The sequence below is a fragment of the Verticillium nonalfalfae genome, assembly GCF_003724135.2.
Source record: "Verticillium nonalfalfae strain VnAa140/NRRL 66861 chromosome Unknown scaffold_25, whole genome shotgun sequence".
NCBI lineage: Eukaryota > Fungi > Ascomycota > Sordariomycetes > Glomerellales > Plectosphaerellaceae > Verticillium > Verticillium nonalfalfae.
In genome coordinates, this window is record NW_021167250.1 from 88,856 (window position 1) to 102,643 (window position 13,788).

The following is a 13,788-nucleotide window of genomic DNA, read 5'->3' on the forward strand; positions in this document are numbered from 1 at the left end:
TGTCAGGCAGTCTGCTATCACCGTGGAATTGCCCAACATTCGGGTTCATGGTGGCCCGTGGTTTCCAAAACTTGTAAAGCAATTTGGACAGACCCTATAACTTAAATCGGCACCTTGACCAAGGCTCCGGAACATGCAGCAAACTCCGCACGAAGGTGGCAATCAATCATAATCACCCGGTTGCGATATGGAGATGGGTTGGAAAATGGAACCGCTTGCAGATATGTGACCAACCACATGCGATTTCAAGTATCGAATCTGCGTAAAAGGGCAGTTCGGAAATATGAGAATAGTCCGTACATCCAGCCTTGTGTCTATTTCTGCCTTGTCGAATGCGGCGTGGCAAACTTTCCAGGGTGAGCCTGTTACATGTATAGAGAGTGAGTGGTGAAAAATCGTAGAGGAAGCCATTTGCATGATTTAGTGAAGATATCAAGCATGAAACAAAGATCGATGTATCGCAACCTCAAACTGCGTCACTTTCTGTGTCAGGCCGTTTGCCATGTAGTCAAGTTAGCTATGTTCATTCGGTTGATTACTATCTCGGCAGGACCTAGGATAGCAAAGAGAGAAGAAAGTTATCAGATGTATACTATGAAGTAGAATAGAGCAAGCTCTAAGCGAATCGAAGCCTCTGGGAGGGGCGTATCGCAGTCAGCCCCAATGAGTCACCTCACGCCGTGTTACCCTAGGCACACGAGAGATCAATACCAACTCCAACCAGAGCTCCGACAACCGGGGGGAAAACAAATCCAGCAAGGTCCTTCACAATACCGGTAGCCACGTGACAGCCGCCCAGCTCCTCAGCAGCCTGGGAGGAAAAGGCAATCCTAAGGCGATTTCCGCTAAGTTCGCCGTGCTTTTCAACCGAGACATTGAGAATAGCGGGAACATGATGCCCGTGGTGGAGGTCGTCACACCTGATGGCTTCATTACCGTCCTCCGCGCAGCCGCAACCGCCGTCGCAGCCTCTCTGACTGCAGACAGAACCGATAGTGTTTCTGCAGCAGTTCCTCCATACGTTATACTCTTTCTTGGCAGAAAAGTCTTGGATTGTTTTCCAAGCAGCTTCAACCATGGCGTCCCGAATCTCGTGATGTCTGCCATTGACATCGTCCCAGGCACCCTCGATCGTAATGGTGATCTGACGGGTGTGACTTTTGTCTATGTTGCAAGGTTTGACTTGGACCACAACGTTTTCGGTGTGTGAAGTAATGGCGTGCTGGTTTCCTGCGGCTGCGTAGATGGCCTGCCAGGTCTCTTTGAAGAGGTCCAGATCTCCAACATCAACCATGGTATCCGTTGTGCTAACATGGACAACAGGATTGCCAAAAACCTTCTGGGCGAAGGCCAGGACGAGGAGAGCAGCGGCGAACTTCATATTCTACAGAAATGGTTAATGTTCAAGACCATTACGCAACAAGTAAATACTTACGTGTTTGAAGGCTAGGCCAGTTGTGTTGAAGATTGTGCGGGAGATTTGTATTCTATGAACGATGTACTGAGCTGAGTTGTGTCTAATGAGAAACATCTGTCTTGGAAGAGGGCATCCTTTGATCTTTTATAGATGAACGGCGTCGGACTTAGCTTCAGAATTCCAAGACACAGCAGGCATCTAGATGCGGTTCATCATCTTCCCAGTACGTGCTCGCGGCTTGCATGTATGAAAAGCTGCACTAAGCCCAAAGAACATGTAACCACCTGAATATCCAAACTTTGTTTGAGAGGTTTAAAATGACAGTTGAGGTTATAGTCAACGAAACCAGTGGCGACGAGGGTCATCGCTGGCGGGTCCAAGGCTAGATAGACAACTCATCAGGGGTTCTTCAGTTGAGCAGAGCATCGGATGCTTCGCTTGACCGCCTCACGCCTTATGTCCGTAATCAACCAGTTCAGCGACCGCCGGGACCGCAATGACCAACAAGGTATTCCACCGTCTCACATAATCAATATCCTTGACACAGCACTATTGGTCTTTGTCGACATATGTCGGTACATTCTGTCGGCTTCGCCACGGCATTAGTACGTGAACCTGAAGAGACGCCAATTCTGTCGACTGTTTAGAAACTGTAAAACATGATTTCTAGTAGCCATGACAGCCGAGTTTCTTGTTACGACTCGGCACGGCGAATGCGTATCTTGAAAACCCATCACTCGCCGACGTGACTAGAAAGGGTGAAGGAAGCAGGGTCACGGTTTCTTAGATGAGTAAAACAATTTTTGACAAGCATGCGGCACATCTGTAGCCATTTTGAGGCAAGATACAGCGTTCACGGATGAAGGATGACAATCAACACAATGCCAGAAGCGTCATGTGCTTGATTCAAGCGAACAGGGCACCAGGGGCACAGCCAACAAGGCTCTTGGGTTCCATGAATGACATGTCATTCTTCGGACGACCGTGCTCCTACGCAATCTGTAGAAGGTCCACTCCGCGGCGAGACAAGATACTCTATTATATCAGGAGAACCTTTACTTTCACTTCGAGGCGTGACTTTGTCTACTCTCGTCAAGGGCCTCTGTCTATCTGACAAGAAATAAGTTGAAAATTGATAGGATGGCATACATTGTTCAGGCCCCCAAGAATCAGTGATACTTATCAGTCACCAATCATGTAGGGGCATCTCTTATCCGCTGGCGCAGGATATTTGAATAAGGTTGTATAGCGTCAACTTTCGAGAAAGAGTGGGCACGGGGCTTGATATATCCCGACCGACTCGTAGCATGACTCGAAATCTCTCGCACAATCTATGCTCCCGAAGTTGAACTCCTTCTGCGCAACCATAATTGCTCAAGCTTATCCGTTTAAAAAGCCAGGACCTCACACGTGGTACGCCATGTGACTGTTAAGTCGTTGATTGAACATCTTGGACGCTGTGTCGTCAACATCCTCGTCGTGATTTGTGGCGGGAACCAAATTTGCACTGGCATTCGCACGCGTCCCTGCTCCCACCAATCTCCGCCTGTTTTCCTGAAACCACGTGAGTGCAAGATCAACATTTCCCGTGTCTCTGGTTAGGGGGCACCTGCTGACCTGGGACACCAGAAGCCCAGGAGCTAGTCGAGAGGGTTTGAGGCCACAGAGGCGCATGTGGAAGGGCTACAAATGACCCGCGTAGCTGTGGAAGGCGAGAACATAGATGCTTGTCTATTCTATAATTTATATTTGACTGCGGGTCTCCACCGCGAAAGCTTTCTTTTTGTTCATCAACCTTCTCTAACATTCTGATTGAAAATGGAGCCAGCATACATGCGTCACCTACCACGATAAATGTTCTGATGCTCTTCTTCTACGAACGAAATAAAGATACCCCTTCATCATGTCATCCTCTCTACTGCCGACCTTTAGAGAAACCAAGAGGAAAGAGAGTCGTGCATGGCTGTAAGTAGCCTTTCTCGTTATGCGAGGAGCTCGTCTCCAGGGCCAGGGCCCTGTTTTCTTAAATACGGCTTTCCTCCCGCCCTATCTCCATCCCATCCAAGCTAACAAAACTTTGTAATGATAATTCTAACACCTCTACGATACTAAATCAACTGGAATCGCTATCAAGTGAAATATGAGTTGCTCTCGCACGCTCATTTTCGTTTTCTCAGAGGTCTTGAGGACCTAATACTTATCTTCATGCCCTGCAAGCCAATCACTGGAAGACTTAGGCTACAGCATCATAAAGTCCGATTTCAAGTCATTTGTGCTTTTACGTGTTCCGAAGGCGAAACCCTTGAGATGCTAAGTGGTTATCAGTGGTTATCTGGCCTCGAAAGCCCGAATCAAGAGGAGCGTACTTTGATACATATTGTCAGGTGGCCCTGGGGCGCCACCAAGTTGGTGGTCGATTAGGGGGACAAGGGCTACGAGAACGTATATGTAAGGACTCCGGAGGGCTGGAGGGCCAGAATTCAGATGTATCTTCCGACGCTCCAGCTATATTCTAAACCGCCGTGGACCACTTGTGGAAGACCTCTTCGCTCTGCCCCAAATGAAGCACTGGCACACATGAAGAAGCTTAGGATTTGGATTAAAAGGGTATCGCAATAAAAGAGTGTTGATCATGGCTTGCCATTCATTTCTCGTCAATCGCTTTCAAGAAGTTTCCTTCTGCAAGGACCTCTTACAGTCTGAAGACACTGGTCAGAGCCGTAAACACATTTATCGGAAAGGACTCCACCAAGCCAACGGATCATCAGTGCCGCCTCAAGCCACGATGGGGGCTAATGAGTCGTGTAAATTGAACATCCACCCTTAACGCGCAACGTGGGGGAAATGCCGACGGGGTCTTGGCACATAAATGGACCACGAGGCCGGCATTCGAAATCCTGTCGGCATTCGTTTGCGGCAGTTGATTAGAATCGAATCTGATTGCTTATCATAGACGAGTCGTATCCTCGACATCAAGTGCCTACCAAGAATTATAGAAGCTTGACAGCGCGACTCTGACGAATGTCGGTATGTTAGGGGTAGCGTTCATTCATCGCCAGATCTCTTCACATGAGACGTAACCCGTGGTTTCTCCCCCTCTTTCTTGCAACTCAACCCAGCGCTCCGGTCTCAAGTAGCTTTGTCGTTACTTCCACATCCATGCTTTCCACGTTTCTCCGTATCAAATCGCTGTCTTCAAGAATTATCAGTGACTAATTGATGTCCGTGCGGTATCGAGGTTCTGGAAACCCCAAACTAAGTCATGCACATAACTCATGTCCTCCGCATCGTATCCAGCTTTGTAGCTTATTGGCACACGTCCCCTGATGGCTTGTTTAGAGTTCTTTCTTTTGCTTGTGGGCCAATTATTTTCCTCGTTCAACACCAGATGTGCAAGTAGCCAGTATTCTCTGCCATGGCACATGAAACCCGGACGTTTCCACATCTCATCCAGCGCTAGGACATTGTATGATGTCTGAGCCAAGCCGGTATCAGCCTGGGCTGAGAGCAATGTCCATCTTTCTAGGCCCCTCTGAAGATGTGAAAACTCTGATTTTGGTGCCAGGGACATTTTCTGATGATACTCGAGGATGTGAATGCCTTGCAAAGGTCAGATATGTCTCTCTGAAAAGTGGACTTCTTCATATTGATGTTGCGTGTCACCGTTGCCAACGTGTGACTAAACTTGGGGCTCACGACTTGAGAAATTGTGTACATACCTCCAATAGCGGTGAAGAGATTGAGAACGCTGAGACCGACAAACTCCTGGAGAATCTCTGCATCGATAACGTGAATACACAATCTTTCGATTAGGCTGCAAACGGAAATTCTGGCTTGCTGCGGCTCACTACGCATCCAAGAATTGAACAGTACACTGCATTCCTGGTAAGAATATGCTTGAAAGTACGACTCTGGACACGCAAGGCTCATATTTAGCTCTGCGACGACGACATTTGGAGGCAAGTTGTAGAATATTGTAAAGGCAGAGTCGAGAAGAAAGATGTAGATTCCAGTGCTAATTGAGGTTAGCAAAGAGTCGTCCCAGGTCATCTTATATCAAAAGCATGTGGAATGGCTGCTTTGATTACTTACCGAATGAGCGTCTCTATCAATATAAATTTGGACCATTCAAAACCGCCACTGTCATCAATAAGTAACTCCCGTTCTACATCCATCAAGCCAAAGTCTCGCGCAGCCTACAAAAGCCATCATTAGTGATAGACACAAGCCCAGCAGAATCAGGAATACTCACGCCTAGTACCGAAGCAAAGCGATGGCGCCTGACACGGCGTTTGCAAGCTTGGGAACCTTCCCAATTCTGAATGAGGCACATGAGATAAGCAGCTTGGATTGCTTCAAGTCTCTGACGCACAAGGTTCTCGTCGTTGGATGTCGGACACCTGATAACAATAGAGTCATCAAGAAGCTGCTCGTCTGAGAAAATGACTTCTTCTAGGCTGTTGAACCACATACTTGCATGTGCTCTGGTTGTGGGAGATGGCGAAAGACATGCTCCCATGACCACCATCGCAGCTACAAGCTTTGGGGAACTCTTGGAGAGCGAGAACGTCGGGCGATGGAAAATGGGACAATTTGGATACCAGCATGACCAGAAAAGCGTCAAACTCTGCTCCAGATTAACGCTTGAGAAGAATTGACGGCAGGTTGATTCCACAGTGGAGGACCAGACCATGCTTACAGAACTTCCTCTCGATTTGTTAATTGTGACGTCTCGTAGCAATGAAACAATAACGGAAGCCGCAAGCTCGACATCCTGTCGAAAGTCGGCGGTCTCTGTGGATCGTGAGTCAACCATGGCCGTGAACGATGGCTCGTCCCATGTCATGGCTATGCTGCCTTGCATGCCCAACATCGCCGGCATCTCGCGTCCAGAATGAGCTTCAGGGGCCACATGCTGTCTTCCATCATCACTAATAATCACTCTGCTTTCGCTGAGAATGGAGGGGGCAGTAATGTCCTCATAAGATTGCCGTCGCATGGAGGCCAGGTTAAGTAGTTGTTGTCTTTCTGTAGGCGATCCACACTCGAATATCTTTGCAAGACCAGAGTAGCTGGTAAGTCGCTTCAGGAAGGCGAAATCGAAAGCGTCTTGTTCCGCAGGGCTGCTCATAAATTGCCTTGGAAATTGCTCGTAGGATGCGTACAACTGCCCAGTCGTCGAGAAGCTGTCGAGTATGATTGTATTGTCATTCCAAGCGGCGCTTGACTGCGGAAACTCAGGCTCTGGATATTCTGTGGGAATATCAAGTGTAATCACGTTGCCCTCGTCTCGCAAGCTTTCGTCGTTGGCGAAGAACAATGTTTTGGCGGAAGAAATTAAGCTTGGTGATTGCTCGAAGAGAGTTTGATGCTCAAAAGTTTCATGCTCTCGCTCATTTATACCGTGTCCAGGGGATGCACTCTTAGCACTCGTGCCAGCCTCTTCGTCGATGCCGCTTAGTGAACATTGGTAGGTGCAGGGCTCATTGACCTTGCTGCAATTCCGGCACGGTAGTTCGGAGTTACATCCCCTCTTTCGAAGGCTACAGCGATCACAAGCCGTCCGTTTCTTGCCTGATCGGTTTCGTGAAAGTAAAGGCACCTCGAAGTCGGCTTCAAGACGCACCTTGCAGGCTCGGTGGTGACGTTGCAAAACATCTCTGAAAGTCTGTTAGCCAGGTGCTTTTTAGAAACGATTCTATTGGTATAGACTGACCTTCGACCGAATGACTGATAACAAAATTCGCAATTGAAAGGCCGAGAGCTGGTATCTGAGATCAACGCAATGTCAGCAACACCTCTGTAAAGGAGGCGGGACGTAGAAATTTGGAGGGTGAAATACGTAGCAGAGTGTGGCGCTGTAAATGCTCCAAGCGACTATAAGCTCTGCCGCACGTGTGGCAAGGGAATTTCGACGAAGAAGATGACCTGCTCGAAATCATCTTGGTGTTGAATCCCGAGACACGAAGGAAACCCGGCTGACGGAGCACTGGGCTGACCTCGGGTTCTTATGCCGACGACCTGGGGTCTGTGGATCTGCGGGGTCGCTATAGTCGCCACTAGCTGGGCGCTATCCAGGAAGAGCTGAGTACTACATGAGAACTACGGGAGGCCGGGTATCCGTGACGGTTCGGTAATTCGAGTGTCGCTGAACTGATATGCGGTACGTAAGGAACCTCACGGTGTACGATTCATGCTCTCTACAAGGCACGGTTTGGAAAGCTTGCTCAATGTCGAACCACAATGGTTGTGTCTGCCTGGCCTATTCACGATCTACTGGCAGCATACTTCCTCATACATCTCAACCATCGATGCTAAAGTCGGGTCATCGGAATGCCAGCGAACAACAGCTTATCCGCCTCATCCTTCTCAAGTACCCATGCCCTCTTATCGTACTTGGCCGGCCATATCCCGTTCTTACCAGGTGCCAAAATCCCATTGGGGTCGAGAGCATTCTTGATGGTCTCGTTGAGCTTCATCTGAGAGCTGTTGTTGAAGTTATAGGTTCCAGCGATTTGATCCATCAATGCCAGGTGAGTCCGGTATTCGCCCCATCCATGCTCTGCACAGTCCTTAATGAGCTGTCGCGTCAACCACCTTGCCCTCAAACGTTGTTGCGGATCCTCGCGATTGAATACCACGCACACAATATGGTCTGTCGTCGTGTCAGTCTTGGGATCAGATCATGATGTGCGCCGTAAGATGATGGGGAACCTACGCATTTCGCGCATGCCGATGGTGAAGGTACCAATGAAGTCAAGTCCAGCTTCTGCGAAGCGGCGCTTTGTGACGCGGTATTGCAGCTCTGCATCTTTGCCCGAGATTTTTGCGATCGGCGAGAAAAAAAGATGGGCTCCGTTTGGCAGCCAGCTGTGCTCAAATACGTCAGGACGTGATGCTCGCAGTTCGTGCAGTTCCGGAGAGTGGTGACATCTGAGGCTTTGAATAGACTTGATGGACTTACCTGACCCAGCGAAGTTCATCCAAGGAGGGAATTCCTTGCAGAGTTTTGGCTCTTGTCTTCAGTACACTATGGGGCTCGGTCCGATCCTCTGGAAGGAAGAACTTGGAGCCGTCTATTTTCAAAAAGGCTCCTTTGATAGCTTCAAGCATGAAGCTTCGGATCGGCTCTGGCCCCTACGAGAAGAGCAATCCGAGTCGAGTTAGACAGCATTCTGCAGTTGCAATGGAAATCTGAATAATCAGGATAGTGACATACGTAGACTGCGCCGTAGAAGTTCCACCGGCCAAGGTCTAGCTTTGCTGCTATGGCATCCAGCTCATCACCTGATAGAGGACTTGTCTTGTCCGTGTACGAGGCTTTGTCTCCTGCAACAGCAGCATCTAAGAGGATATGGCGGATGGTGGGAACATTTTGAAGCACCATTTGCTTGAGTTATCTTCGTTAGTGGAATGCTAGAAATATCGTAGACCAGACATGCAAAGAACAGAGGGTTCAACTAACCAAGCGCAAAGGTCTAATAATGTCAACAATAGCACCAAGGTCTTCGTCACGGGGGAAAGTAATCATGTATGCCTGATAACCTCCCGGATTCGGCATCAACTTTTAAAGCAGGTGTTTAGCAACAAGGCCTTCCTGAAGTCATGGGCTTCTCTGCGACGAATGATGAACTCACCCAAACTCCCATCTTGACAACAATACCAAGGCTGCTCTGGGTAAAAAGGCCATCGTTATATGGACCAAACCCGTAATTGAACAGCTGCCAAGCTTTGTTCGGTGGCTGTTGATCGGCTGAAAGATTCGAGTTCCGACTAGCAGGATCGGGAAGCGACCCCATGCCGGTGCGGACGAGAGTGCCGTCTGGAAGAACGACTTCCATCCCACAATGCATCATGAAATGGTCTGTAAATGTTAGATGGAAGAGGGCTTAATGGTAAGCTCAAGAGCTACTGACCACCATATGGAGCTGTCAGGCCGGTTTAGTACCAAGTTCTGAGTAACTGGCCAAGTTTGGTACTCACTATACCCAACGCCCCTTTCCAGAGTATTTCCTGCGCCTGTCAGTCGAATACCTCGACAAATACGCACAGAAGTCTGACTGGTGCCTACCAATAATGGAGCCGCCTCCAAGGTCTGGAACCTGATTGGAAAGTGTCAGAGAACGAGGGTTATTCAACATTGGGAGAGATTCGTCCTTCTCTCACATCTAGCCATAATTGCTCATCAAGACCAGTCTTCACAAGATGGTCATAAAGGCTAAAGAACGTGACTCCAGGCTCAACCAAAGCATATGCCCCATCAACATTGACTTCATGGATTCGGTTCATGTGTCTTCCAAGTTCCATGCCGAGTGTACCCGGGACCCGTGGTGCGGCTCCTCCGTATCCGGTGTTGCGGCCCACAGAGTAAGGCCAGACAGGCATCTGCATTTTGTTACAGAGACGCATGATTTCTTGAACTTCAGTGACAGTCCTCGGATGAACGACGGCGCATGATACGAAAAATTCTTTATCGTACACGGCGTGCATGTCGTGGGCTTTGCAAGGATTGACATAGTCTCCGTCTTTCAGCTCTACATCGGCCGAGACGATGGAAAAGTTTTCATCCCCGACAATGCGTATAATGGCCTTCACAAAAGCGGCAAAATCCTCGCTGGTAAAGCCAGGGGGTAGGCGGCGAGGCTGGGCGTGAGGCATGGTGAATGCAGGAATAAGAAAGGTTTCGACTTGAACTGGAAACCGAACCATGCCGTCCATTAAAAGTTCGAGCCAAACTTTCTGTGATTTTATACCCCCTCAACCAGCATCAAGGTATTCACTGAGATTAAACTTGGCATTTTTTATCTGACTACCTCACGTCGTACGCGATGCTGCTTCCAAGATCGTGTCTGGTATGCGTCTGGGGGTGGTGGGGTATCCGCCCGCAGTGATGCACGTTAGACGGCGGGATTTCCCCCACAGTACGACGATCGAAACTTACCGCGAGGTAAATCACACGCCTATTTACCTAAGTAGAATGTATCTGCCGAGCAATGGAGACCATCTGTTGGCCTAGCTGCAGAAATGGATCAGCCGGCAAATGCTCCCTCCTACATCCGTCCGTACCACTACAAGCCCCCCAGGACCTGCGCATCGCCAGTATTCGGTATCGAGCTTTGAGCGTCCACGAGGTCACGTCTGAGTGACCACAGCCATCGATCTGCCAATCAGCCCGCACCTCCACTTGACCTACAGCACCTTGATCCCTCCCACCCCTCCCAGCGCCTCGCATCACTTTGTTCTCTTGGCTATCGGCGCATCGCGGCTGACGTCAGGCTCAACTATGGAGGCCGGTACCATGCAGCACAATGTTGCAAGATTGCTGCTAGGAAGTTTGAATGAGCCTCGTTGGCCTTCGTAGATACGCCACAGCTGAATGGACAGTGATTGTACCAAGACCTTGCCTATCAAAGGAGGAATCCACTGCTCGTTGCCTGGCAGGAGGTCTCATGCACTGGCACAGTTATTTCGTCTCGAGGCCCTGTCATGCTCCAGCAGCCTCATTTACAGTTTCTACGGATGAATCATTACGGCGCAACAGTGGCTATGGCTCTGCCTCTGCAAAGCATTCCTGTCACGCTCTGGAACACGACAGTTCATATCATTTGACCGCGTACGCGAATGAAGGTGGCCAAGACGCGCCACACCCGGGACGTCTTTGAACCAGGAGTGAGGGTTGTTTACATGCATCGCAAGTTTGAGGCTGATGACCGCATCGATACGACTGACATAAGGTTTGACAATGATGTCGTATCGGCCTCGACTTTGTGTCACGATCCGCAGGTCACTAACGGTAGTACATCAACTCTAAACCTTCATGTATTGATCGATCTCCACGGCCTAGGTGTCGCTTAAATCATCTCAATTGCAACGTCAGGTATCTGCCGCGAACGGGGCATCCGCACTAGGACATGAGGATTTATTCCATGCCCGGAACATACAGCAGCCCTCGGATAACTCTGCTCAACGGCACCACGCATCCATCATCGAGGCAGACGCCTGGTTGCACCGGATTCTTGTTTCTCGTCCTTTCAGCCGTTTCGATATCCCAGCTCTTGCAAAGCAGCACGTGGCCCGTGTAAAATGAATGAGCAAGACCGCGGACGTGGATCTTAACAGCCGCGTAAGAGTCGATCAAGAAATGCCCAGCAAATCATCCTTCCTCGATAACGGCGTACGACGAGGATCGTGGCGGGGATCTAAGGTTTGATCAAGTCGTGAGGAGCTTTTTGATGGCATGAGATTCTTCATCATGATCGGGACTCATGGGAAAGTAGCCAATGCAGAATTAAAGGCTAACTGAGTGGCTATGTGACAGCCGTCAGCTCATGGACACCATACGTGAAACAAGTTCTTGAAGTGAGCCTCAATTGAGCTCCGTGGCGGCGGGGAATCCCGTGATTTTGTACAGGCTCCAGCAATAACCCACATTCATTATCGCAGCGACTCATTGAGCGGCAATCCTCCACAATCTCAATACATTGTCAGGGGCTGTCAAGATGCTGGTGCCATGAGGCTGGAGGGGCCCAGTCCTGTGTAATATCGGAGGCCCAGGAAGGGCGTTTCAGAATGAGGCATCAGGACTAGCTTGACGACGTTCTTGGCAAGTCTCTCGCCGTTCGGCTCCGATTCGAGCGAGGCGCAGAGGTACACTGACGCTTGATCATGGCAATGCCTGTTGCAATGGGTCCACCATGCTCTGGACCACGGTCCCAAGGGGCATTTTTGAGCAATGTTCCGGGATGCTGCTGATCGAGCGGTTCCAGGATTTCGGCATTCGACGCAAACAATCTAGGGACGCAGGGGCCTGAAGCCTCATGGATGCGCTGACCGAACGGGGAGAGAATCGTCAATTGCATTAAAGGCCAACATCAGCAGAGCCTTGTGTGATTCTACCTTTTCTTCAACCACATTCGTTCATTCACTCTTTTTGACAGATCACTGCAACACCTTCCATTCTTTCAGCTCTATTGACTTTGAACTAGCTTGCGCCGGCGTAGCTATATCAACACTACCCACTGATCCCCTCTTTAACACTGCCGCGCACACCATCCATTCATTATCACAGCCATGCATCTCAACTACCTCCTCGGTGCCATGGTCATGGCCACCGCGGCTACCGCCCAGACCGTCGCCGGCAAGGCCTATGGCTTCGCTACCGGTGTTACGGGTGGCGGTTCGGCCAAGGCCGTTGCACCCACGTCTGCCAGCGAATTGGCAAAGCTCCTGGCTGACGATGTGCCCCGCACCATCGTTATCAACAAGACCTGGGACTTCACTGGCTCCAAGGCCACAGGTTCCGGCTGCGACCGTAAGTCTTGCAGCGCCAAGAACGGAGGTCAACTCTACCTTGGAACCCTCTCGTGCGGAGGTTCCGACAACGTCGCTGTCAGCTCTATCAAGTACGACAAGGCCGGACTCGAGCCCCTCATTGTCGGCAGCAACAAGAGCATTATCGGCAGCGGTGCCGGCGTTCTCAACGGTAAGGGTCTCCAGATCAAGAAGAACGCCAAGAACGTCATCATCCAGGGCTTCGAGATCCGTAACCTCAACCCTGGTATCGTCTGGGGTGGTGATGCTATCGACCTCAAGGGCGGCAACGACGGTGTCTGGATCGATCACATGAAGATCTCCCTCGTCGGCCGCATGTTCATCGTCACCCACTACGACGGATCTCGCGTAACAGTCTCGAACAGCGAGTTCGACGGCCAGACGACTACCTCTGCGTCTTGCAACGGCGACCACTACTGGACCATGATGTTCTACGGCAAGGGCGACCGCGTCACCCTGGACAGGAACTACTACCACGACGTCTCCGGTCGCGCCCCCAAGCTCGGCCAGGATGGTACTACGGGAACCTTCCAGGCCACCAACAACTACTTCAAGAACATGCAGGGCCACGCCTTTGACGTTTACTCTGGAGCCACTGCTCTGATCGAGGGCAATGTCTTCGAGACCGTCAAGAACCCCTTTACCTCCAGCAGCAACAAGGGCACAGTATACAACGTCCCCGACATCGCCGCCGCGTCTGCCTGCTCCTCATCCCTTGGCCGCGCGTGCGAGGTCAACAAGGCCTCTGGCAGCGGTGCCCTTCCCTCACTGAAGACCACCAGCGCGCTCAGCACTCTGGCCAAGAGCAAGAGCTTCCTCGTCAAGCCTGTCGCCGCCAGCCAGGTTTCGAGCATCATCTCCTCGTCGGTCGGTCCCACGAGGCTCAAGGCCCGCTCCATCCGTGGCCGCTGGGTCCGTTACTAAAGAGCTTGCTCGTTTTGAGATGTGAGATGAGATACATGCAAGCAATCCGCCCATGTTGGGCTCAATGTGAGCATTAACCAACTGACTGGGAGAGGCAGCGTCGGTCAGCATGGAAC

At 50.4% G+C, this 13,788-nt stretch overlaps 3 protein-coding genes across 3 annotated transcripts; 1 reads left to right on the forward strand and 2 right to left on the reverse strand.

Moving 5' to 3' along the window:
- Positions 1–688: 688 nt before the first annotated feature.
- On the reverse strand, positions 689–1,531 carry D7B24_004452 (uncharacterized protein; the record flags this gene model as incomplete). The annotated part of the gene is made up of 2 exons (XM_028638622.1): positions 689–1,384; positions 1,436–1,531. The coding sequence occupies 2 exons, from the start codon at positions 1,529–1,531 to the stop codon at positions 689–691; spliced, it is 792 nt and encodes a 263-aa protein (XP_028496740.1).
- A 6,200-nt stretch (positions 1,532–7,731) lies between these two features.
- On the reverse strand, positions 7,732–10,075 carry D7B24_004453 (uncharacterized protein; the record flags this gene model as incomplete). The annotated part of the gene is made up of 7 exons (XM_028638623.1): positions 7,732–8,072; positions 8,136–8,199; positions 8,637–8,807; positions 8,883–8,981; positions 9,055–9,281; positions 9,468–9,519; positions 9,584–10,075. The coding sequence occupies 7 exons, from the start codon at positions 10,073–10,075 to the stop codon at positions 7,732–7,734; spliced, it is 1,446 nt and encodes a 481-aa protein (XP_028496741.1).
- Positions 10,076–12,487: 2,412 nt separating this feature from the next.
- D7B24_004454 (uncharacterized protein) lies at positions 12,488–13,672 on the forward strand (the record flags this gene model as incomplete). Its single annotated transcript, XM_028638624.1, has 1 exon — positions 12,488–13,672. One exon carries the CDS (start codon positions 12,488–12,490, stop codon positions 13,670–13,672), a length of 1,185 nt encoding a protein of 394 aa, XP_028496742.1.
- Between the last annotated feature and the right edge of the window lie 116 nt (positions 13,673–13,788).